Source organism: Chiloscyllium punctatum, chromosome 3 (genome assembly GCF_047496795.1).
Source record: "Chiloscyllium punctatum isolate Juve2018m chromosome 3, sChiPun1.3, whole genome shotgun sequence".
NCBI lineage: Eukaryota > Metazoa > Chordata > Chondrichthyes > Orectolobiformes > Hemiscylliidae > Chiloscyllium > Chiloscyllium punctatum.
Window position 1 is genome coordinate 114,235,108 of NC_092741.1, and position 26,662 is coordinate 114,261,769.

Sequence of the window (26,662 nt, forward strand, 5' to 3'; positions counted from 1 at the left end):
CCAGGTCCATGTGCAGCAGCAATGTCTGGAACCCGAAGTCAATGCCTCCACCATGGTCCCATGTACGGAACCTTGGAGCAATTGCATGTGCACAGCCATGCAACTTAGAGAGAACATTGCTGGCAATCAAATGGAGCAGAGATACACTACGTTTGAGCTTACAGTCAAGCAGACCTGCAGCAATGGTGACAAAATGGTTTTCTCACATCCTGAACAAGTACACCTCACCCTCATTATCTGCTGAATCGCTACTCAAGGATCTACACACTCACACAGTTGGCCTCTGATGCCATTTTCCCCCTACATTGTCTTATCCATTCCGATGGATGTGGTCCTTGGCAGTTTTTTTTGTTATCCACGGGGAGTGCATGCCCCTATCCCTTGTGGATGACAAGAATGACCTGCATATTCTAGAAAATGTTTTTCAACCAAACTATACCAATTTCTCTTTAAAATGATGACAATCGAAGCATGTTATGGTGGAAGGCAAAGCATGAAGCAGGTCACTGCTAGGATCAGTCCCAATATCAATGGTAATGGAACCTCTGTAGACATTCTAGGATGTTGTACTGCAGCACAAAAATACAAGACTTGTTTGACTGCATTGATGACTTTGTAGAAAGTGAGGGCTGATGACGCTGGAGATCAGAGCCAAGAGTGTGGCACAGCAGATCAGGCAGCATTGGAGAAGCAGGAAAATTGATGTTTCGGGAATGAGCCCTTCATCAAAGGGGCATCCTGATGAAAGGCTTATGCCTGAAACGTTGATTCTCCTGCTCCTCAGATGCTGCCTGACCTGCTGTGCTTGTCCAGCACCACACTATCGACTGCACTGATGACATGGCAAATTCATCTGAAGATGGCATGTTAAGCCAAATGCAAATTAGTGAGCTTTTCCACAGCTAAGTCCTAATTATTTGAAACACCTATTACTGTGCAAGGTGAAATCAATGTTAGGAATGAACTAATCAAAACATAAATTCATTTTAACATACTTTACTGGGTATCTGCTTTTTATTAGTTTCTTTCACATCAAACTGATTTGTAGGCACAGAGTGTTACGTACATTGGCTGTATTGAAACCCCATTTAACACCAGTTTATGGCTGAGCTCCCTAATTTGTTGCATGGCTACAGTTGGACACCTGCAGTGTTCTGTGGTCACCAACTTTGGAGGCGGCTGCATTATGCTTTCCAGTTTCTGTGTGATTGCACACATGAAATTTTATAGGCAGATTTGTTGATGACTACAGTTGGCGAAGTGGTTGTTCTTGTTGCAGTGGGACTTGGGAGGGGGGGGGGGGGTTTGGTGTCATCCGGGACCAGTAGGGCCTGCTGACCGGCACCACACCTACAAACATTCACTCGCTCCACCATCAATTCATAGTAGTTATCATGTACATTGATATTTGTTGAGAGTATTATATGTTTGCACTCTGACTGGGTCTGCAATGCTCAGCTCTGGAAATGACACCAGTCCCAGCAGTAGTGACGGTATCTGCGGCAGCAGCATCATGAACAGACAGCAGAGCATGATAAGCGGAGGATTCATCAAAGACTGTTGAACTTTAAATTTATTCCTCTATTTTACTAGTTTAAAGTACGAAAGACTTTAATATGAATTATTACCTATTTCTTTATTTTTCTGCGACTCTATGAAGTAATGCTTAAGTTTTAAACTCTCATTTCTCTTACTACTCAGCTTTATTTTTGTACTGGTCATTCTGCTATAACGTGACAGTTGTGTTCCTCTGCAACCTTGTGGTACAGAAAGTCGCACAGTAGAAGATCACTAATAGAAAATTGCTATACCCATTCAGTAGAAAGTTTGCATTATCCACACAACGCCCGCAATTTGTCAATCCTGTTAAAGGCAATTTGCGCTGATGAACGACCTACACCTAGGTGCCTAAGATGGTGCCATGTGTGGGAACATTTACACTTTTCAATGTACTCCTGTACTTCAGTATATGTAACAATAAAATCGAAATCTATAATCCAATTTGTCTGATGATTTCACTTATTTTCTCCTTTATGGTCGTGTTATTCCATTTTTGCAATTTTCCCATGGGATCTACCAGCCCTTACAGTTGAACCTCTATGTGCAGAGTGGAAAACCTCAGTCCATATTTCTTCAAAAACCAATAACCATTGTGAAGTTTCCATAATACATGTCCCCATCTCCCCGACTTACTGTCAAAAATAATTTGTAAGGAAAAAAACGTGACACTGTAAAATTAGAGATTGAAAAGTTACAAGTTATAAAAGCAGCCTTCAATGCACCCAGCTCTTTTACACCAATATAAGAGACGCAATCTGCCACAAAGCTGCTACATTTTGAACTTAAAATTATGATCGTGGCAGTTCTCCTTAAAATTTGCTTTCTTTCAGACCCCAAACTGCAGTGAGGTGAATGTACTCTGGTTAATGTGAGAAAGCAGAAGATTTTGAGAAAGAAATGTCTTTTGTAGAATGGAGAACTCTTTACCCAGCATGCATTGTGGCAGCAAACTCCCTTTATCTCTAGCATCAAATGCTCACCCATCTGTCCTGGAGATAGAACAGTTTGTCTCGATATGGATGCTAGATTATCATGTTCTATAATGGTGCCTTTAGAGATTTTAATGCTATTACCAAGACTGTACAAATACAAGCTGTTATGAAGAAAATAAGAGTACCTGCAAAGAAAAAAAGACAGATAATCCCAGTGTCTCCAAAGTGTATATAATTAACAGATTTCACGATAAATAAAGAGTTCCAGAGCCAGCAAGTCAGAGTGAGCCATCTTTAAAGTATTTTGGTCATTTGTAATAGGGGCTACAGGATTAGTAGTTAACACTGCTATGCTAAACATGCCCTTCCTCTGTTCAATCCATAGCCCACTACCTTTCTGCGTTTGTCCCATGACACAACCAGTGATTTCCCTGCCTTCCTGAGGAAGAGATACTACTGACCTGCTTGCTGGCATGGACTGGGCACGTGCAATACATAGGCTACCTGCAGTTGTTGGAAGGACCTCATGACTGGATGAAGGCTCTGTGTTGTCATCCTGAGGTGCCCCCATGGTGTTGCTGCATAAGGTGTTAACTTCACAATCAGCCGGCAATGAAGGAACCGCCTGCTGCTCCTGAACAGAGCAGTGCTTCCCGTGGTAATGCATTTGGGCACTTTCACTGTCATTGAAAGCCCTACCACAAACGCATTTGACCGTAATGGATCTGGTGACTGCCTTCCTCATCCCATGGCATTCCACCAGATGATTTCGGAGTTCTTCCTCGGATTGCGCTGTTGCTGAACACGAGCAACGAAACCAGAGCTCCCCTTGTCCAAACAGGTTCCTCAAGCACCTCTGGCTGTCCTTCTTTCTTAATCTTTTGGATTTATACTGCAGCTGACACCCACAGGACATCAGTGAATGTTCCTCTGGCGTTTCTTCCTCCATTTCTTTCATGGTCGCAGCATCTCCGTGCTCCACAAAGACATAATCAGTGCTGTGGAAAATTTTGTAATGCTCAAGAAATTCACCTTCAGAGTCAAACTCAATGTCGTCACACAATCCACAGAAGTACTTAACGTTTAGCTCATTGTTGTGCTGATCACGACTGTGACGGTACAAAGTTTCCACTCTATGGAAGTGTTTCTTGCACAAGCCACAACTGTATTTGTGAAACTGGTGGTTTGCCAAGCAGCCACAGTGTTTGGCAACATCATCCTCTGAATCAAACATCTCTTCACACAACCGACACTGCCAGGAGCCACTGGCCAGAACAGCTTCTGGTTCAGGACTATCTGGATCAAGCTGCAGTCGGCCACCATCTTTGCCTGCCAAATCCATTGAGTTCCATACTGATCTGGATGAAGAAGGCTCAAAAGCCATCAAATCCTCTTTATCCACTTGCTTCTCATAATAGTAAGCATGGCCACTGTGGCACTCCACAATGTGGGCCATCAGATCCTCTTTCCTTAGGATTTCTATGTGGCAGCGTTCACACCATAAACGGTGGTTGGTTAAGTGGGCACCCCCGTGACTACGGCTCATGTGCAATGCGATGATTCCAGCATCATGTGCCAATTTGCCACACACCAAACACTTGTGGAGGATGCCATTGGCTGCCATGACGTGTTTCTCCACTGCCTCTTCATTGTCAAACCGTTGATGGCATTCACAGTACCATACCCTGGCTCCTGACTGGTTGTCACCCTCTACCTTTTCCTCCTTGAACTGCATGCTGTTGCTATCGCTCCTGGTTCTCTTGCTGGAATTGGGTGCGGCAGCCTCACTGGAACATGTCTCAGCCAAGGGTCTTTTGAATGGAGAGTTCTTCTTGGCCTTGGACTGATCCAAAAGCATACGGAGATCAGAGGGAGTCTTGCTCTTCTCATTGAAGTGACAAAACTCCAAGATGGCCTTCTCCATGGTGCGAATCCACTGGATATTGTGCATGGTTTGCTGAGTGTGCTGATTGATCTGATTGTCATCCACAAACAACCTTCGACAGTCCAGACAGCGGCCCCTCACTTTAAATATTGCAGCAACTTGGCTAATATCCTTTGTAGACACAGCAACAGGGCCAGCCCTTCTGCAGCGTGTTCTGCAAAAATGAAAACCACACAATTAAAAGGTTATAACAACTTTACACAGAAACAGTGAGGAGACCAACCAAGCCCCTCAAACCTAGTCCTTTCAGTTACATTATGGTTGATGTGCGTTACAATTCCATTTAATCATTTTTTCTACATCCTTTGACTCCCTTATTTCTTCAAATCCTTCACTCCGACAGTCCCCACCGTCCACAGTCAGATGGGGAGATTTCCACTGCCCTTCATTTGAAAAAAGTGGCTTCTCAACTCCTTTCTAAATTCTCCAACTCTAACTTAATATTCCCTTCAATCCCAATTCACATCACAAGATGATTTTTTTGATCATTTGCCCTACCAATTTAAAACAAAACTTTTAAAAAACTCAATCAGGTCACCCTTCAATCTTCTACACTTCAGTATATTTGTCTTCTTCTCTCATGATATCATTAGCCAGGCCAGGATTTACTGCCCATCCTAAGCTGTCCTTGAACTGTCCCAATCCATTATGGGCAGCACGGTGGCACAGTGGTTAGCACTGCTGCCTCACAGTGCCAGAGACCCATGTTCATTTCCCACCTCAGGGGACTCTCTGTGTGGAGTTTGCACGTTCTCCCTGTGTCTGCGTGGGTTTCCTCCGGGTGCTCCGGTTTCCTCCCACAGTCCAAAGATGTGCAGTTCAGGTGAATTGGCCATGGTAAACTGCCCATAGTGTTAGGTGAAGGGGTAAATGTAGGGGAATGGGTCTGGATGGGTTGCTCTTCGGAGGGTTGGTGTGGACTTGTTGGGCCGAAGGGCCTGTTTCCACACTAAGTAATCTAATCTAATCGTAATCTAATCATTTTAGAGAGTAATTAAAAGTCAGGGTAAAAATTCCAAATTTCCATCCCTGAAGGACATTAGTGAACCAAATGAACTTTTACCATAATCAATGATAATTATCAAGGTTACAACTACTAAAACTAGCTTTGCATTCCAGATTAATTAATCAAATTTAAATTCTGCTAACTGCCCAACAGGATTTGAACCAATGCCTTTGGAACACTTACCTGGTTTCTGATTACAAGTCTCGTAACACAAACACTACACCACCATCTCCTACTGAGTGATAAGGCATTTGCAGAAGAGGGCAAGGATGGAAAGATCAATTAAATTCGGAGTTTGGAAGCCAGTGAAGACTACTGCAGACTGATACTATCAGAAACAGGGCTTCCTTTAGAGGAGGATTTGGGTGATGATGTTTTACAATTTGCTAAGAGGTCAATTGACAAGCTGGTAAAGATAGAAGAATGAAAGTGTAGATGAAAACTTGTCAAAGGATTGGTCAGTGGTAGGATGACAACTGAGGTTAAAGTGGACAGGCAAAAATCTACAGCCTTGTAGTTGCTAGGACCTTGGTCATCCTATGATCCAGCTAAACACAGAGCCAATCAGCAAACTGAGACTGTAAACCACAATAAGTCAAACATCAGAAACCAACTCCTTTCACTCCCTTCATACCAACTTCACCATTCAGTTAGACCATAGCTGATTTGCATTTTATTTCTAGCTTTTTGCTTTGTAACCATTAATAACCTTGCCTAGGTGTACAACCCAAATTACTCAAGCAAAAAAAATCTCCAAAAACATAACTCCTAAAACTTAGTTCAACTGCAATAAAATCACTGCACCAACATAAAATCTAAGAACAGAGGAAGCCATTAGAACTCTCCTACTGTACGGATATCAGAGAACAACTCAGTTAGCCCCACTCCCCCTTCACTTTCCACTTTGTCTTGCAAATTTTGTGCATTCAGACAATCACACAAGTCCCTTTTGAAAGCAACAATTCCAGATACTAATCACATGCAGTGTGGAAAAATATATCTTCACATTGCCATTGCCTTTTCACCATTCACCACAAATAAATATCACTGGTGTCTTAATCTTTCCCCTGGTATAGGAACAGTTTCTCACAATCTATTCTGTCCAGACACTTGGAAATTTTGAATACCTGTCAAATCTCCTCTCAACGTTCTCTTCCAAGGACAACGACCAGAGATTATCCACTTTCTCAATGAAGCTCCTCATGCCTGGAACCTTTCTCATAAATCTTTTCTGCAACCTCTCTAATACCTTCATACCAAGTGTAGTGGAGTCCAAACAACAATTTTATGACAGTTTATCATGTTTGTGCTTCTGTACGTTTTGCCATTAATTTAGAAAGCCAAAGATCACACAAGCCTTTCTACCCAAAAAATAAACCATGGGGTGTGAACATCACTGACTGCACCAGCATTTATTGTCCATCTCTATGCCCTTGAGAATATAATAGGGAGTTGCACCTTGAACTGCGGCAGTTCATCAGCTGCGGGTATCCCCCAAAGCTCTTAGGTAGGGAGTTCCAACATTTTCATCCAGCCAAGACTGAAGGAACAATTATATGTTTCCAAGTCAGGACGATGAGTGGCTTGGAGAGCAACTTGCATGCGGTGATCTTCCCATCTATCCACTGCCCTTGTCATTCTAGAGGCCAGCAGTTGTGGCTTAAGAGACTGAAAGCTCCCCTCTGAATGGATCAAGTAATTCATACCTCTCAAATGCTCATCCCATTTTAAATCCCATGCTATAGCTCCCCAATACTCTCACTAACTGTTAGTCTTGTTGTTTTAAAGAAATTAATCCCTAATGAATATTCCTATAAATTGAGGGCTCTAAATTGTACTCCTTTCACAAAGTTCATGATAAACTTTTGGTTGCAGTCCTTATCTTCCAGTTTTGAATTGTACCACAACTGGAAAAGACAAGATTGCTCCAGGATCATTATCACTCAGCTACAAAAGTGAGAAACTGTACATCAATTAAATCTCAATTTAACAACATTGATCATACATCTCAGCAGAGGGATCACATCAGGTCTCAAGAGTCACAGGTTAGAGAAAGGCAAAGTTAACCACTAGACACACCCCTGACAGCTGCTTTGCAGGAACTGTGTGTCGAGATATAAGGTGAAGAACAACCACGGCCAAGCCAAGACTGTTTACCAATCCACAGAGGGAGATTTTTGGTAGTCATGCTTTGAGTAAACGAATAGGGATTTGACAATCAACAAACCAAGAACTACAAATGCTGTCAATCTCAAAAACAGAAATTGCTGGTGAAACTCAGCAGATCTGGCAGCGCCTGTGGAGAGAAAGCACAGTTAACATAGAGTCCAGTGACCTTCTTCAGAACTGAACTGGACTCCAGATATTAACTCTGCTTTTCCTCCACAGATGTAGCCAAACCTGCCAAGTTGCTCTAGCAACTGCTGTTTCTGTTAAGGAATCAACAATTGCTGGGAGAGGTCTATGGTAAGAACAGAAAATAATCCCAGTGATTTAACAAAACATGGCCATAGCCAGTGATCCTTTCCAGTTAGTTAAAATGAAGGAAAAATATATATTTCTATTATCTAATTGCTGAATAAACAACTTTCATTTGTTGAGCACCTTTATACTTCTGTGACATTTTACTGCTTATTGACAAAAACTAACTTAAGTCATATAAAGAGCTATTAGACCGGGTAAGCATATGTTCCTACACACTAGAATTTTGTAAGGAGCATACTTAAAGGCGAACTGAGAGGAAGAAAGATCTAGGGAGAAAATTTCAGTGCCTCTCATCCATGCTGCTGAAGGAACCAATTGGGGTTGAAGGAAATGGGAGACAAACATAGAAACAAACCCACCTGAAATGTGCTGATAGTTCCACATGCGTGTGGAGTATTTGTTGACAAGCTGTACATTTCACTTGGAAAGGAACTTCTTGGCACAAAGAAATCAACAACTTTTTTGCATAGTTAGGGAATGGAAGAGGGCAGCGTGTTCCCTGCTCACCTATTAGAAGAGAAACAAGAGGAAACTGGATTAGTTTCAGACAAAACCAACATTTCTGACAATGCCCCGGAGTTTAATAAATAAAATGAACAGGGCAACAAAGAAGGGCTTAATGTTGAACTATAAGCTCATAGCAAGTCTCTAGCTCCACAAAAGACTCCTAGCCAAGTCTTTCATCTTCCATTTCTGATGTAGGGTCACTGAACTGTAATTTTGACTCTCTTGCCACAGATGATACTTGGTCTACAGAATCTTCTTTCGTGCTTCCTATAGACGGAAGAGGTAAATGGAATTCAATCTGGAGAAGCAAGGGGTAATGCAAGGGTAAAGAAAGGACAAAGAAAGCCAGGGAATACCCAATAAGCAGGAAAATATTGAGAGGGATAGAGGAAGTAAGATGAATATAGGAAATGAGAGACTTCAGAGAACATGACCACAGGTCTCCAAATCTGATAAGACAGGTAGATAAAGTGGTAAAGAAAGCATATGTAACGCTTTCCTTTATTTGATGTGGTATAGCTTACAAAAGCAGGGTGTAATTCTGCAACTGTTTAAAAGCTGGTTATGCCACAACTACTGTTTGTGTGTAGTGCTGGTCAATGTATTGCAGGGATATAATTGCTCTAGAGAAAATACAGAGGAAATGTAGAAGCATGTTGCCAGTATTTAAAAACTGAGGATTGGTTGGATAGGCTAAGGCTGGTTTCCTTACCAAAAATGTTGTGGTGATTTAATCAAGTTGTACAAACTTATGAGGGGCTTAGGCAGGAAAGACTCAGTTCCTGGAGTGCACAGGTCAATTACTAGGGGCACAGTTTTAAAGTAGAATATTAGAGATGACACAAAGAAATGATTTTTTGCCCAAAGGGTGTTAGGTATCTGCAGTTTGCTGCCCAATTTGATGGAGGAGACATCAGCTCTCAACTCATTTAAAAGGTAACTGGATCTGTTCTGAGGTGCTGTAATCCTCAAGAGACTGGACCAAGTGTTGGAGGTGTGAGTGGAACAGGCGGCTAGATTTTATTTTGGTTTTCAGGCAATGCAAATACAATTACTTCTTTTGCTCTGGCAGCTTTTCTATGGTTTCTGTGGATTCACCTGTGAATACTTGCAGAACACATCATTTTTACGAAGTGGAGAACTAGAGATAGGAAGGTTTAATTATTCAACCACCTAGTGTAGGATGAACCAATTTAAACAAGCCTGACATTTATTTAGGAGGTATGCAGGGTAGGTCATGGGAAACTGGTGAGAAGGAAGAAAATATGTCAGTTTGAAGATGGTAATATTCTCTAGGGGCCAGACAGGAGTGGAGCTGATAGCTTTGGGTTCAGCAGTGTTGCGCAAACGTTGAAAACTATTTGAAAGGGGACAATATTCTCATTTGCTCAGATGTACAGGATATTAAGTCTCTAAGCATTACCTATCAATTTCATGTTTCATATTATTTAACTGAATCATTAATCAGTTAACAGTCAAAAAAATTGCTACACATGGAAAAATCCACAGGACAGGCGACATCTCCAGTGAATTCAAGTGTGCCCTGCCTCCTCAAAATTTGGAATTTTTGAATCTGTTTCATTTAGACCTATTCATTTTGTGGGGCTCATCAAAAATCCAAACATACTAGGAAAGTCCCATTTCAAATATTATAATCAAAGAAAAATGCAGAAGTTTTAAATATACATGCAGACAGTTTTAGTGCTATTTTACTGAAGCAAGTGATTCAGCTGCATAAAGAAATCTACTAGTTTACCGTAATGGAACACGTAATCAGGGTCTTCAGTTAGTGGAGAGACTGGAAGGTTCTCTTTAGATTAGATTAGATTCCCTACAGTATGGAAACAGGCCCTTTGGGCCAACAAGTCCATACCGACCCTCTGAAATGTAACCCACCCAGACCCATTCCCCATAAATGCACCTAACACTATGGACAATTTAGCATGGCCAATCCACCTAACCTGCACAGCTTTGGACTGGAGGAAACCGGAGCACCCAGAGGAAACTCATGCAGACACGGGGAGAATATGCAAATTCCACACAGACATTCACCCGAGCTGGAATTGAACCTGGGTCCCTGGCGCCATGAGGTAGCAGTGCTAACCACTGAGCAGAGAAGGTTGAGGGGCAATTTAACAGAGGTGTTGACACATTATAAGGGGTTTTGTTGTGGTGGATAGGGGAGAAATGTTTCCACTGGTAGGAAAATCAATATCCAGTGGAGACAGTTTCAAGATAATGGGCACAGACCAGACGAAGCAGTTCAACTAATTCTTGTTTTACAACGCATTTTGTGATCTAAAATGCATTGCCTGAAAGAATAGGGGATACAAATGAAATAATTACTTGCAGAAGGAATTGGATATGCATTTTAAAAAATCCTCAGCTATCAGAATAAGAGTTGGCATAGTAGAACTAATTGGACAACTCTTAAAAAGAGCTTGCATAGACACGAGAGGCCAAATGCCTTCTTCTATGATTCAACATTTTACAAACACACCATTGCTACCCCCAACCATTTCTCATCGCTATGTAACAGAGTTCCATAGGGTTAACATACCAATTTTGATGTATGCTAATATTCAAACGCATTCTGCACTCCCAAACACCATCCCTCCACAAAACCTACCACTCAATTTGTGTCTTTGAAGGAAGTGATTTGTTTTGGCCATATGCTGCAAGCATTCATCTCTTAAATTGAAAAGGAGGTAGCAGCTTGGGCAAGCGAAGCACTGAGTAACCTGTGGTTCAAGGTCACACCGATGACCTTCATGATCTGGTGAATCAACCTATAAAGAAATGGACAATCTTTTAATCTGTGCATTCTTCCATCATAACTACATATTCTTCATTAACTGGTAGGCAACAGCAAGTCAGTAGACAGGCGGCAATTCAGACCATCATATTTGCATCAGATCTGTGAATGAGCTAACCAATTAGTCTCACTCCCCTCGCTCTTCCAACTCAGCCCTGAAAAGTCTTTTGCTTCAAATATTCTATCCTATCCCTTTTTGTAAATTAATGGTGAATCTGTTTCCACTATCAGGCCAGATAACAGTAACACAATGCAGTTGAATAAGTTTCCATCATTGGCCCCTTGGACAATTTGTCAATTACCTTTAAGTGTCCGCTCAACATCAACCAACCCACCAGCGGAAACGGTTTGCTTCCCTCACAAAATTAAAACTGGCCTGGACCACTTGCAAAATATTGGGACACCAACTCCAGGTAGAAGAGGCCCATCATGAGTAAACGTCTAATGTCTAAAAGCAGCTTGCAAGTAGAAGTCGAGTGTCTGGCTAAAAGTCATAAATAACTCTGGCAATTCATTTCAATTGGACCTCACTGTGTACAAAGTGACTGGCTGACAAGCTTGCTTAGCTAATAAGCTAGTTATTGCACTGATTTCAGTCATCATCAAAATATCATTGGGAAGGAGTTTGTGGAGGTGTCAGCAATCTTGGCTGCTGGCTTAAGATCCCATTGCTACTTATTTTTAGAAAGGCTTCTCAAATCCTATTCCACAGGCCAGTAGCAGACTTCTCGGGAACAGTGGGAATGGGAGCTCTGCCTCAGAGGTGCCAGCTAAGCAGAGGCTCGCAGCTCTTCTATACTCATCAGCTCCATGAAACAGGGAGCAGCAGCTGCTGGTAATAAACCATTCGAGATGTGATTCAGCCACAAGTCAGTGACTGATAACAATAACAAATTTTACACTTTGAAGAGGAGCTCTTCTGTTTGAGAACTGTGATAAAGGTACCATGTAACTCCAAGTGCTTTGCTGGTCAAAACTCTCAGTCTCAGTATAGCTTAAAGTTTAGATACAAGATACTGGGTATGCTTAATGGAATGGCTTTGATTGCAGCTGGCATCTTTAACTGATTCCAGGCAGGACGGACAATGTTTTCTTTGCTTTCAATGAAGTTTAAGCTTTTTGAAGAAGTTCAAGGTACGAGAATATATAAAAAAAACCCAAAGCTCTTCTTAATTATATAACCATCCAAGTCAAACCAATCCCATTGAGGTTAGTTTGAAAAACAAGTTATACTGCACTGGGTATCTGACATTATTGGCTAAGATGCATTAGCTGTGGTTCAGTTGCCCTTAGCTCTGAAAAATGTTGTGGGTTCAAATTTTATGATAGGGATTTGACCGCATAACCCAATTGACATTCCTGTGCAGGCATTAGGAAATGCTGCACCATCTTTCAGATGAGCTGTTAAACTTGAGACCCCAACTGCCCTCTCAGAGGTACACAAAATATTCCACTGCGTTTTTTGTTTTGTGGGGTGGGAAGGTGCTGGGCTTGGGAAAGAGGACCAGAACAGATATTTGATGAGGAAACTGGTGGTTGAGGATAGGAGTGGAAGAAGGAAACTAGAAAAGAGATTGCAGGGGAGGGAACAGAAACAAGGATTAACAAAACTAACAGATGTAAACTAGCTTGGAGAATTCATGACCATTAACTTAGGAATCTCTCGACTTAAACATAAGTGAGCAATGGATAGAATGGTTAAATTAAAAGTGAAAAATAACTACAAAGGGGTATTAAAAATGAATTTTATTCATCATGCATTCAGTATAACGTACCTTTAAAGCCAAATGCTCTTCATATTTCTGTCGGTGTATGAATCGTTGACAGCATGCAACACAAACATACCAAGTGGATGGAGACCCATGAAGAGTAATCGTGGGATCACATGGAGAATGGTCAAACCTTTTTTTAAAAAGAAAGCAAGAAAAGTTAGCACAGCATATCAATTGAATCTTCTAAGCCACCCAGTAGCAAAGATTAAAGGAGCAGAGCACCCTACAAAAAGGGTTGCAATGGAATAGCCCAGGACTGATCACACTCCATCTGTCACCTTGTGCCCATCACATGAAAAATAAAAATGTAAAGGTCTCTTGCTAGAATATCTATGCTCTCTGGCTAAACGTGGAATCCCCACTTCTCACAAAAGCAGCCATGTGGCTCCAGGAGCCTGCTCCATCATTCAAAATCACAGACCTAACTCCACTTTCCTGCCTGCCTCCTATCTCTTGACTCCCTCGCAGATCAAGAATCTTCCTCACTCCGCGATGATCACATTTAATGTTAGCCTTTTACAGCAGTGGCAACAGTCCATCCACACCACTCCAACATGGACTTTTATACAGTGCAGAATCCACACAATCATAGATTTGTCAGGTACTGGAATGTACTAAGTGCAGCACTCAAATGGACTCCTTGTACTGTGCCACAGAGGACTACCCTATTTCACCAATGTAGGAGGTATTTAAGGCTTTGTAAAACACCTATTTTGCTGGTGACACAATTAGGGACAAGTCTTTTGTCATTTCGCACAATTTTTCCAGCAATTGTTTTTTTAAAATAAAAGTCATGGCATATAGATAACACTTGTTAGATCAGCATTTATCTTCCATTTCTAATAAACCCTCAAAAAGGTAGTGAAATGCTGGTGTGGTGTATATGGACTTCAGCAAGACATTTGATAAGGTTCCCCATGGTAGGCTCATTCAGAAGGTCAGGAGGAATGGGATACAGGGGAACTTAGCTGTCTGGATACAGAATTGGCTGGCTAACAGAAGACAGTGAGTGGTAGTAGAAGGAAAATATTCTGTCTGGAAGTCAGTGGTGAGTGGTGTTTCACAGGGCTCTGTCCTTGCGCCTCTACTGTTTGTAATTTTTATTAATGACTTGGATGAGGGGATTGAAGGATGGGTCAGCAAGTTTGCAGACGACACAAAGGTTGGAGGTGTCGTTGACAGTATAGAGGGCTGTTGTAGGCTGCAGCGGGACATTGACAGGATGCAGAGATGGGCTGAGGTGGCAGATGGAGTTCAACCTGGATAAATGCGAAATGATGCATTTTGGAAGGTCGACTTTGAAAGCGGAGTACAGGATTAAGGATAGGATTCTTGGCAGTGTGGAGGAACAGAGGGATCTTGGTGTGCAGGTTCATTGATCCCTTAAAATGGCCACCCAAGGGGACAGGGTTGTTAAGAAAGCATATGGTGTTTTGGCTTTCATTAACAGGGGGATTGAGTTTAAGAGTCGTGAGATCTTGTTGCAGCTCTCTAAAACTTTGGTTAGACCGCACTTGGAATACTGCGTCCAGTTCTGGTCGCCCTATTATAAGAAAGATGTGGATGCTTTGGAGAGGGTTCAGAGGAGATTTACCAGGATGCTGCCTGGACTGGAGGGCTTATCTTATGAAGAGAGGTTGACTGAGCTCGGACTTTTTTCACTGGAGAAAAGGAGGAAGAGAGGGGACCTAATTGAGGTATACAAGATTATTAGAGGCATAGATAGAGTCGATAGCCAGAGACTATTTCCCAAGGCAGAAATGGCTAACATGAGGGGTCATAGTTTTAAGCTGGTTGGAGGAAAGTATAAAGGGGATGTCAGAGGCGGGTTCTTTACACAGAGAGTTGTGAGAGCATGGAATGCGTTGCCAGCAGCAGTTGTGGAAGCAAGGTCATTGGGGACATTTAAGAGACTGTTGGACATGCATATGGTCACAGAATTTTGAGGGTGCATAGATGAGGATCAATGATCAGCACAACATCGTGGGCTGAAGGGCCTGTTCTGTGCTGTACTGTTCTGTTCTATGTTCTATGCTGCCTATCTGAACCATTGAAGGAACGTGCAGAGTGCTTAAAGGAGAAAGTGAGGACTGTAGATGCTGGAAATCAGAGTCAAAGTGTGGTGCTGGAAAAGCACAGCCAGTTAGGCAGCATCTAAGGAGCAGGAGAATTGACGTTTTGGGCATAAGCTCTTCATCAGAAAACCAGCCTCATTCCTGATGAAGGACTTATGCCTGAAATATCAATTCTCATCTCCTTGAATGCTGCCTGGTTGGTTGTGCTTTTCCAGCACCACACTTTTTGACTATGATCCCCAGCATTTGCAGGCCTCACTTTCTGCTAGAGCTTTAAGGAGAATTCCATGATTTTGACCCAGCGTCATTGAAGGAATGGTGATACAGTTCCAAGTTATGGAGTGAAACTTGAGAGAGAGCTTGCAAGTGGTGGTGTTCTCATGCAATTGCTGCCCTTTCCTTCTATGTGGTAGAGGTCATGGCTTGGAAAAGGTTTTAGAAGAATCCTTGGTGAGTTGCTGCAGTGGTGTACACTGCTGCCACCACGTGTCAGTGTGAAGGAGATGGAAGCTGAAAGGGATAAAGATGGAAGGGGGTCAACTCTGAAGGCAGTGAATGGAGTGCCAAATCAAGTGGACTGTTTTGGCCTGGATAATCTCAAGTTATTTCAGTATTCTTGGATCTGCACCTATATTCAAATGGACAGCATTCCAATACACGCTTGACTTTTAAATGATAGACAGGCTTTAGGGAATCAAGTGATGAGTAACCCAGGACAGAATGCCCAACCTCTAATCTGATGCTGTAGACCCAATATTGATATGGCTGCTCCAGTCCAGTTTATGATCAATGATAACCCTCAGAAGGTTGATAGTGGGGGAACTGTAATGCCATTCAACATCAAGGGATGATTGTCTCCAAAAAGAGAGAATCTATCATTTCACAGCACTTGTGTGACCAGAGTATTACATGCCATATACCATTCCAAGCAGAGATGTTCTTTAGGTCTTGATGCTTAAGAAAACAGCTTAAGTATCTGAATTGTTATGAATGGGGCTGAAAATTATGCAATCATCAGCAACCATCCCTACTTCTGACCTCATGGAGGTGGGAAGGTAATCAATGAAGCAGCTGAAGATGGTTGGGTCTGAAACACTACTTTTGTGGTGCCGTGTAGTACCCTCCTGAACCTGAAGGCCCAGATTCAAGTCCCACCTTCCTCAGGAGTTTGTAATGACATTTTTGAACAGGTTAATTAAAAAAAAAATCTACTGTGAGAAACTTCAGCAGTGACGTATTGAGGTTGAGATGATGGACTTTGAACAACTATAATCAATTTTCTTTGTGCTTGATGCGACTTTAACTAACAGAGAGCTTTCCTCTGCATCCCATTTATTCTGATTCTACACTCAGTCGAAGACTGACAAGGACAGTTACTCTCAACTCAACCCTGGAGTTCAGCTTGTGCTCATGTTTAGACCAAAGTTGCAATGAAGTTACCACCTGCTGTTGCACATTTTGACTCAGCAATAGTGACAGAATAGGTCACTGCATATGGGCTCTGGAAAAGCCCCAGGTTTCTCTTATCAAAACACAATACGTAATCACAATAAGCACTAGTACTGATCCTCAGGTTCATTTCTCACCAAACATGCATCCATAATCCCAACCAGGAGCCAAAACAGAACCCCATGTTATCCATTAAATGTTCCTTGTGCTCCCTTTGTAGGAACATGGGAGGAGGTGTCACTGAACCAACCAGTTACAATGCAGCAACCACTATAACTATTCAATTCCTTTAGGAAAAAATACAGAAAAATTAAGTAGGCAAAGTATTAAACTTTCCGTATTTATTCAATGACTTATTGACAAATCTGCAGTCTTGGTTTCTAAAACAGTCTTAGAAAATGTATTACTTTCGCTGATAAAAGAAAATGCCTACCTTTTCAAGTGCCCTAACAGCAGATGCCTGTTGTCAAACTTCCTGTTGCAATTCATTATTGGGCAGTCAATGGGATCAGGAGTCACTGGTGTATTTGTGTGTCTTCTATCTCCTCTACGACCAAAACTGACAACCCCAGGCTTTGGCCCTATTTGATAAATACATTGGGAAGGATGTAGAGGGTTCGTAATTGGAAGAGGGGGTCAGGGATTAGGGCCAGAAGAGAATAAAATATGGCAAATTAGACATCAATAGCCAACGATGATGTATATCTAATTAATTTGGACAGAAGAGGCAGGATAAAATTAATTTGTGAATTCACCAAGTACCATTTTATCAAGATTTTTCTCTTCCTTGGAGCATAATTTTGCATGGAAGAATAAATTGCACCTGCATACCAAATAATTACGGTTCGCGTTACTGTCGGAAGGATGAATCCAAATATAGAATCAGCTACAAAGGATTTTATTTTGTTTAGCCGTAGCCTTGGTTGACCGTGCGGAGTTTTACCCCATTCCTCTCGCATCTATGTGTGTTTCCACCAGGTGCTTCGGTTTCCTCCCATAGTCTAAAGATGTTCAGGTTAGGTGGATTGTCTATGGTAAATGTAGAGTTACAGGAATAGGTTAGGGATGGTGGGATGCTTTTTGGTGGGTTGGTGTGGATTGATGGCCAAATGGACTGCTTCCACACTGTAGGGGTTCTTTGATTCTCTAACTAAAACTGGTTACAATTGAATCATAGAATCCCGACAGTGTGGAAACAGGCCATTTGGCACAAGTTCACACCGACTCTCCGAAGAGTAACCCACCCAGACTCATTCCTCTGCCCTATTACTCTGCATTTACCACTGACTAATGCATCTAACCCACACATCCTTGAAAACTATGGGTGATTTAGCATGGCCAATTCACCTGATCTGCACATCTTTGGATTGTGGGAAGTAACCGGAGCACCCAGAGGAATCTCATGCAGACATGGAGAGAATGTGCAAACTCTACACAGACAGTCACACAAAGCTAGAATCAAACTTGGGTCCCTGGCGCTGTGAGGCAGCAGTGCTAACCACTGAGTCACCGTGCTGCCCATAAATTAGTTTTGTTCCCCGCAGCCATTGATATTTCTATATTCAGGAAGCCGTTGGACCGGTGTACAATCCGTATTATGAAAATAGGTGTGAATAATAACGTGCGTTTCCTGTGCCTTTTCTGTGCTGATACTTCTGGATGATGCAAACTTGTTTTATCGAATGAACAAGAGCGTGAATTACCACTTCATTCTGAAAGACCGGTAGAAATACAGACCATAAAAGATGGAAATACCCAGATTTACCAAAAGAAGATCCCCACTTCTATGCCAGTTTAAGCTATAAGGAGCATAACGTTTCATGCGACTATATTGGGCCTAAAACCGTCCCTCAGTCTTGAAAACCCTGCAATATATAAATAAATGACCTTGACAGTATTCTACTTTAAATTATTGGACAGTTAGGATAACAGTAACTTGACGTTAGACAACTTGGATAGTATTGACTTTGGACTTTTGAGTGCAGTGCTCATCTCTGTTTTTGAAATATCTTGCACATCGAGCTATTTTTTAATGGGAGGCTGGAGAATTGAACCCTGCCACCAGACTTCCATGAATATCAAAAACATGTTTTAATCGTTTGGAAGCAAAAAAAAACCATCTGTTATGTATCTATCTTGTTGACCAATTGCAATTGAATTTGCCTGAGTTCTTCCATGGCTGTTTGACAATAAGCCAGGGTGGCATGATGGCTCAGTGGTTTCACTGCTACCTCACAGCTCCAGAAACTTGGGTTCAATTCCAGTCTCAGGTCACTAGCTGTGTGGAATCTGCATTCTCCCTGTGTCTGTGTGGGTTTCCTCCCACAGTCCAAAGATGTGCATGTCAGGTGGATTGGCTATGCTAAATTGACCATATTGTGCTGGTTAGGTAAGTTAGTTACAGGGGTGGGAGGGTCGATTGGCTGATGAATACTTGAACTGAAGTGCTTAGCTAGGCCTTTAAACTCTTCAGCACACTATTCCTGCCTTCAATATGTTTATTTTTCCAGTGGTTTAAACTCATCTGGATATAAGCACATGTAGTTGCTCTTTGAAGCATGTCAAAGAAATAAACTTATTTATCATTGCCAGTGATGATGTAGTAGTTTTTGATTTGATTTGCTTTGAATTAATGTTGAACTTTATATTGAATTATAGTGGGGGGTGTGTTTGAATGTGTTTGCGTGCGTGTGAGAGAGTGAGAGAGAAATATTGATTATGAGAGGGAGAGCAAAAACGTGTTTGGAAAGTGCAAGCCTTATGGGAAAAAAAACAAGCAAACCAGCCATTTATGCAATCATTGGCCAGATAATGAATACTTCAACTAAAGTGTTTGGCTTGGCCCTTTAAATTCTTCAACACATCATTCTTGCCTTCAAAATGTTTATTTTTTCAGTGGCTAAAACTCATCTGGATATAAACCCATTGACATGCATTCAATAAAGGGCAACTATAAGAAATAATAGAATTATTTATTATTGCCAGTGATGTTGTACAATTTTTGATCTTAACTTTTTTTTAAATTGAAGTTCAACTAATAATGGGAATCTAGAGAAAATATATTCCTGTTAGGGTGAAAGGAAAGGCTGGTAGGTATAGGGAATGCTGGATGACTAAAGAAATTGAGGGTTTGGTTAAGAAAAAGAAGGAAGCATATAGACAGGATAGATCGAGTGAATCCTTAGAAGAGTATAAAGGAAGTAGGAGTATACTTAAGAGGGAAATCAGGAGGGCAAAATGGGGACATGAGTTAGCTTTGGCAAATAGAATTAAGGAGAATCCAAAGGGGTTTTACAAATACATTAAGGACAAATACATTAAGGTAACTAGGGAGAGAATAGGGCCCCTCAAAGATCAGCAAGGCAGCCTTTGTGTGGAGCCGCAGAAAATTGGGGAGATACTAAATGAGTATTTTGCATCAGTATTTACTGTGGAAAAGGATATGGACGATATAGACTGAAGGGAAATAGATGGTGACATCTTGCAAAATATCCAGATTACAGAGGAGGAATTGCTGGATGTCTTAAAACAGGTAAAGGTGGATAAATCCCCAGGACTTGATCAGGTGTACCCGAGAACTCTGTGGGAAGCTAGAGAAGTGATTGCTGGGCCTCTTGCTGAGATATTTGTATCATCGATAGTCACAGGTGAGGTGCCGGAAGACTGGAAGTTGGCTAATGAGGTGCCACTATTTAAGAAGGGTGGTAAGGACAAGACAGGGAACTATAGCCCAGTGAGCCTGACGTTGGTGTCAGGCAAATTGTTGGAGGGAATCCTGAGGGACAGGATGTACATGAATTTGGAAAGGCAAGGACTGATTAGGGATAGTCAACATGGCTTTGTGCATGGGAAATCATAGCTCACTAACTTGATAGAGTTTTTTGAGGAAATAACAATGAGGATTGATGAGGGCAGAGCAGTAGATGTGATCTATGTGGACTTCAGTAAGGCATTCAACAAGGTTCCCCATGGGAGACTAACTTGCAAGGTTAGATGTCATGGAATACAGGGCTGAACTAGCCATTTGGATACAGAACTGGCTCAAAGGTTGAAGAGAGAGGGTGGTGGTGGAGGGTTGTTTTTCAAACTGGAGGCCTGTGACCAGTGGAGTGCCACAAGGATTGGTGCTGGGTCCCCTACTTTTTGTCATTTACATAAATTATTTGGATTCAAGCCTAAGAGGTACAGTTAGTAGGTTTTCAAATGACACCAAAACTGGAAGTGCAACACAACGGCTGGAGGAAGAACGCCTCATCTTCCGCCTAGCAACCCTCCAACCACAAGGGATGAACTCAGATTTCTCCAGTTTCCTCATTTCCCCTCCCCCCACCTTGTCTCAGTCAAATCCTTCGAACTCAGCACCGCCTTCCTAACCTGCAATCTTCTTCCTGACCTCTCCGCCCCCAGCCCCCCTCCAGCCTATCACCCTCACCTTGACCTCCTTCCACCTATCGCTATCCAACACCCCTCCCCCAATTCCCTCCTCCCTACCTTTTATCTTAGCCTGCTGGACACACTTTCCTCATTCCTGAAGAAGGGCTCATGCCAGAAACGTTTATTCTCCTGCTCCTTGGATGCTGCCTGACCTGCTGCGCTTTTCCAGCAACACATTTTAACTCTGATCTCCAGCATCTGCAGTCCTCACTTTCTACCTCAGATAACAACAGGATCTTGACCAGATGGGCCAATGGGTTGAGAAGTGGCAGATGGAGTTTAATTCAGGTAAATGAGAGGTGCTGCATTTTGGGAAAGCAAATCTTAGCAGGACTTATACACTTAATGGTAAGGTCTTAGGGAGTGTTGCTGAACAAAGAGACCTTGGAGTGCAGGTGCATAGCTCCTTGAAAGTGGAGTCGCAGGTAGATAGGATAGTGAAGGCGGCATTTGGTATGTTTTCCTTTATTGGTCAGAGTTGGGAGGTCATGTTGCGGCTGTACAGGACATTGGTTAGGCCACTATTGGAATATAGTGTGCAATTCTGGTCTCCTTCCTGTCGGAAAGACGTTGTGAAACTTGAAAGGGTTCAGAAAAGATTTGCAAGGATGTTGCCAGGGTTGGAGGATTAGAGCTATAAGGAGAGGCTGAACAGGTTGGCGCTGTTTTCCCTGGAGCGTTGGAGGCTGAGGGGTGACCTTATAGAGGTTTACAAAATTATGAGGGGCATGGATAGGGTAAATAGGCAAAGTATTTTCCCTGGGGTCGGGGAGTCCAGAACTAGAGGGCATAGGTTTAGGGTGAGAAGGGAAAGATATAAAAGAGTTCTAAGAGGCAACTTTTTCACGCAGTGGGTGGTACGTGTATGGAATGAGCTGCCAGAGGAAGTGGTGGAGGCTGGTAAAATTGCAACATTTAAGAGGCATTGGGATGGGTATATGAATAGGATGGGTTTGGAGGGATATGGGCCGGGTGCTGGCAGGTGGGACTAGATTGGGTTGGGCTATCTGGTCGACCTGGACGGGTTGGACCAAAGGGTCTGTTTCCATACTGTACATCTCTATGACACTGTGACTTTAAAATAAATTTATATTGAATTGCTGTAGTCGAGGGGGTTTGTGAGTGAGGCCACATGTGAGTGTGCATGTGTGAAGTCAGAGTGAGCGAATCAGAATGAGACTGTGAATGAGATTGTGTGCGACTGAGTGAAGGGCCTTTGCCTGAAATGTTGATTTTCCTGCTCCTTGGATGCTGCCTGAGCTGGTGTGTTTTTCCAGCACCACTCTAATCCAGACGGAGACTGAGACAGTGTGTGCGAGACCGAGGGTGTGTGTGAGTGACACGGTTTATGAAACGGAGTGTAAGAATGAGAGTGAGTGTGAGAGAGGATATATTTTTGTAAAAGTGCAAACCATTTTGGGGAAAAAAAAATAACGAAGCAAACCAATCATTTATCCAATCATTGGCGGAATGATGAATACTTCAACTGAATTGTTTGGCTAGGCCTTTAAACGGTTCTGCACATCTTTTCTGTCTTCAGTCTTTTTATTTTTGCAATATTTAAACTGTTTTGAATTAAAACCCCATTTATATTTCTTTAAGAATGGGCAATTACAAGAAATAATAGAATTGTTTATTATTGCCAATGATATTGCACTTGTTTTTCACCCTAAATGTATTTTAATTAATGTTTAGCTTTATAATGAATCTACATTGATTTGTTATTTTGAGAGTTGTGTATATATTTGTGTGAGTATATAAGAGAATATATATTTGTAAAATGCAAACCATTTTGGGGAAAAAAAAATTAAAGATGCACAGAGGACCAGATCACTAAAGATTGCAATACATTTTGTTGTTCCCTGTTTATCTGCTTATGTTCAATTACTCAAAACTGCCATTGTCTCCTGTGGGGTTAGCCCGACAACCATGAAAAAATAAAGAATCATATTCTTTGTATGAAAGTACAGGTCTTACTGGTCAAGAGGCTAATCTCTCACTCACTCATTGACCTCTTCATCTTAATGTAATCACATCTCAGGTGTTGATTGTACATATTCACTTTCCAAATAAATCCAAAACAAAAATCCATTCAAAGTAACAAAATACCAAGAATGTCTTAACAGTACTTCGGTCTGCATTATATTCTGAACCACAATATGTATAATTAACACCAGAAACAACTGCTGAAGCACTTTTAACATTTCTAGCATATGTCTTCCACACACAATGTTCCAGTCTCCTGCCCCAATGTGAATCTATGTGCCTGTGATCTGTGGTGAGGAAGGCCTTTAAGGAGCTCATCACCCTGACTTTTATTTTTGAAGAGTTTATGTATTTTCTTTTCTCCTCCTCCTGTAATTCACTTTGAGCTGTATGTAGGATTCACTAATTAGACAATTACACTTAACCACTCACTAAAGCGGTTCAGCATCTTGGCTATGCCAACAATACTAGACACCAGGTATGAGAGAAAATCATCTGAGTTCTTTGCATGATTTTCATTTCTAAAAAGCGTGTTTAGTAAATGTTTTCAATGTTCTTACATTTGCTTAAATAAAAAGCTTTAAATTACAATCTTTTGTTTTCTTCTAAAGCGGAAGGAAAATTCTGGGCTGATGGGGGTGAGGGTACATTTCATATCCAATTAGTATTATTTCACCACCTACAACCTATCAGCAATTTGTCTCGAGAACTCATCCCGAGGAACCATACATCTGGGGTAAGAGATGGTCAGAATCCTAAAAACCAAGGTTGCGCCTGGGCACCATACAAGAAATCACTGTGGGGTCAGGTGATGGAGAAATTGGTTGAACAAATAATGGATCTGCTAGGATTGGACAGTGGTTCTCAATATGTGGGAGAGGTGCATCCATTAAAATGGCCTCTATAATATCCATCTACACACTTGCATCACTGACCCCAAACAATTCATGAAATGCAACCTTTAGGATAATGATCACATTGCTCTTGATGCACTTTGAAAGAATTCATGCACAAGACTGTTGAGTAATATTATTTACACTGGTTGTCTCATCAAAGCTGTGGGACCAGACAACACAAAAAATAAGTGGAAAGGCAGATGGCAAGAGGGATATAAACAGTTCACAAAAAAAATTGTGATGAGAGTAGGCAAAAAACAAAATCAGCAAGTGGAGTATGTGGGAAATTGCAAAGTTGTTAATTTTGGTAGGGAGACAAAAAAGTATTATTTAAATGGATAAAAACAGCAGAAATCTGCAAAGGGACTAGAGATGCTTGTGCACAACATACAGAAGCTCGCACAGGAAGGCAAATGGAATGTTGACCCTTATTTCCAGGGGGTCAGAGTGGAGAGGTCTTGCTGCAAATGTACAGGGCACTGGAGAGACCACATCTGGAGTATGTCAGCAGTTTGTGCCCCCTTAGTTAAAAATTCAGAATTTAATCAGAATTTAAGCTTTATTGTCACATGTACTCAAATGCCACATATCACGCTATCTTTGGTACAAAGGTACCTAGGTTCAAATTCTTAAGGACAAATTCTTAGCAGGGAAACAAAATAGCAAAATAAAGAAAGAAAAGCATTATAGATTATAGGAATAAAGTTAAGAAGAAATGAAAAGTTCTGAATACCAATTCTTCTAACCCAATCCACAGTGGCACCTTGCCTCCTGCCAGGCTTCATCTGAAGGATCTCGAAGCTGGGAGACCACTCTGGAATCACCTCGTAGCTGGACGTCACCCTGATGCCACACCAGCCAGGAGATGGCCACTCTGGGCTTGCGCTGAGGCTGGATTTCAGCACATATGAAGCAAAAAAAAACCTCAAAAGAGATAAACAAGAAAAGTGGACACAGCAAATGGGTCTTATTCCTCAGCTGAAGACTGAGTTGAGGAGGAATTTGTTCTGAGGTTTGACAGTCTCTGGAACTCAGTCATAGCGATGTACAACATGGAACTGGACCCCTTTGATCCAATCATCCATGCTGACCAGATACCCTAAACTGATCTTGCCCAATTTGCCAGCCTTTTTAAAAAAAATTCATTTGTGGGACTTGGGTGTTGCTGGCTGGCCAGCATTGATAGCCCATCTTTATTTGCCCTTGAGGTGGTGGTGGTGAACTGCCTTCTTGAATCACTGCAGTCCACTTGCTGGATCAATGCCAGGTGGTCCGTCTTAGATTCATTTCTTTGTTGTGACTTTCTAGCGACAGATACAAGGCCATTTCAGAGGGCAGTTGAGAGTCAACCACATTGCTATTGCTATAGAGTCACATGTAGGCCAGACCAGGTAAGGATGGCAGATTTCCTTCCCTGACGGACATTAGTGAACCAGATAGGTTTTTCCAACAATTGACAGTAGGTTTTAGGGTCATCAGATGACTTTAACAAAATATTTTTATTAAAAAAGAAAATGCTTTTCTTTTGAATATTAAAATACAAAATCAAACAAATGTTTAAAATTACATAAATAACTAAACTAAAAAAGGAAAATCTAACAACAATAATAATGATAATAACCATAACAGCTCAGCAAAACAAAGCAATAGTCCTCAATCATCAAGTGCATGAGTTTATCCGTATTCATATGTTCGTATTTCCTCCCCGCTGGATATCAGATTCACTACATAGAATTGCCATGGCTATAAAGGCTCTTATTAGTATGCTGGACAAATCTGTATCCAGGTAGCCCAAAACGGGCCACCACGTCTTATTGAAATTCTCAGTTTTATGATGCACCAAACTCCTAAGTCAGTCCATGACTAGCTTATGCCAGCCTACTTGCCCCGGGGGATTTTCCGACACCCACCCTAATAGAATGTTCTTTCTTGCACAAAAAGTAAGGATCCTGAAAAGCCTTTCTTTGTGTGCACCAAATGAAAGTGAATTAACAAAACCAAGAAGAGATACCAGGTGCATCTCCACCTTCACCCCCAAGGCCTTCACTATTTCACCTACCACAGCGCTCCAGTACGCCTGCAGTCTGTGGCAGGCCCAAAGACAATGAGTAAAGTGTGCCCACCCTCACTTTACACTTAGGACACAATGGAGATACTCCCGCTTTAAATTTAGTGAGGCGGTCTAGGGCCAAATGGACCCGGTGGAGAATCTTCAATTTTAAGGCGCGAGTCCTGTTGCAAATTGAGATCCTTCTTGCACTTCCCAGATATCCTCCCATATTTCAGAAGAGATCTCAATGTCCAACTCCCTCTTCCATACCTTACAGAGCTGTTCAGTCTTGTCCGTGGGACCCTCTCCCAATAGATGATAAGCGTTACTAGCAGATAATGTACCCTTCGCACTCAACACCCTCTTCTCCATGTCGGACATACAAGGATCAGTTCGAAGTGTGTTCTCGTTTTGTATGAAATTTAAAGAAACAAAAAAAGGAGGTCCCTACCCAGCAATTCATATTTTCAAGTCAACTGGTCAAAGGACATCAATATTTCTCCTTCGAATAAATCACCCAGGCAAGACACGCCCCTAACTGCTCATAGTTTAAATCCAGAGTTCATCGTCCCTGGCTGAAAGCCCAGCATATCAACTATGGGTGTCAAAAATGATGTTTTCGTAATATTGCCCTCACCCTGACACATTGCCCTCCGTGCCGGGACAGTATTGATGACTATTGGACTATGGCAATATTCCTTAACTGTTCTCATTTTGTCTAAAAGCAGCAGGCTAATAAGGGGGCATCTTG

General features: G+C 41.8%; 1 protein-coding gene across 3 annotated transcripts in view; it reads right to left on the minus strand.

Annotated features, from left to right (window-relative positions):
* The window catches only part of znf451 (zinc finger protein 451), an 88,896-nt gene that overhangs the window by 15,271 nt on the left and 46,963 nt on the right, over positions 1-26,662 (minus strand). For all 3 annotated transcript variants that reach the window (XM_072558430.1, XM_072558423.1, XM_072558439.1), the window contains exons 6-10: positions 16,979-17,126; positions 13,025-13,151; positions 11,064-11,223; positions 8,287-8,434; positions 2,997-4,591 (exon numbers count right to left, since the gene is read on the minus strand). In XM_072558430.1, the coding sequence (XP_072414531.1) occupies positions 2,997-4,591; positions 8,287-8,434; positions 11,064-11,223; positions 13,025-13,151; positions 16,979-17,126 (2,178 nt within the window). The remainder of the gene's footprint in view (positions 1-2,996; positions 4,592-8,286; positions 8,435-11,063; positions 11,224-13,024; positions 13,152-16,978; positions 17,127-26,662) is intronic.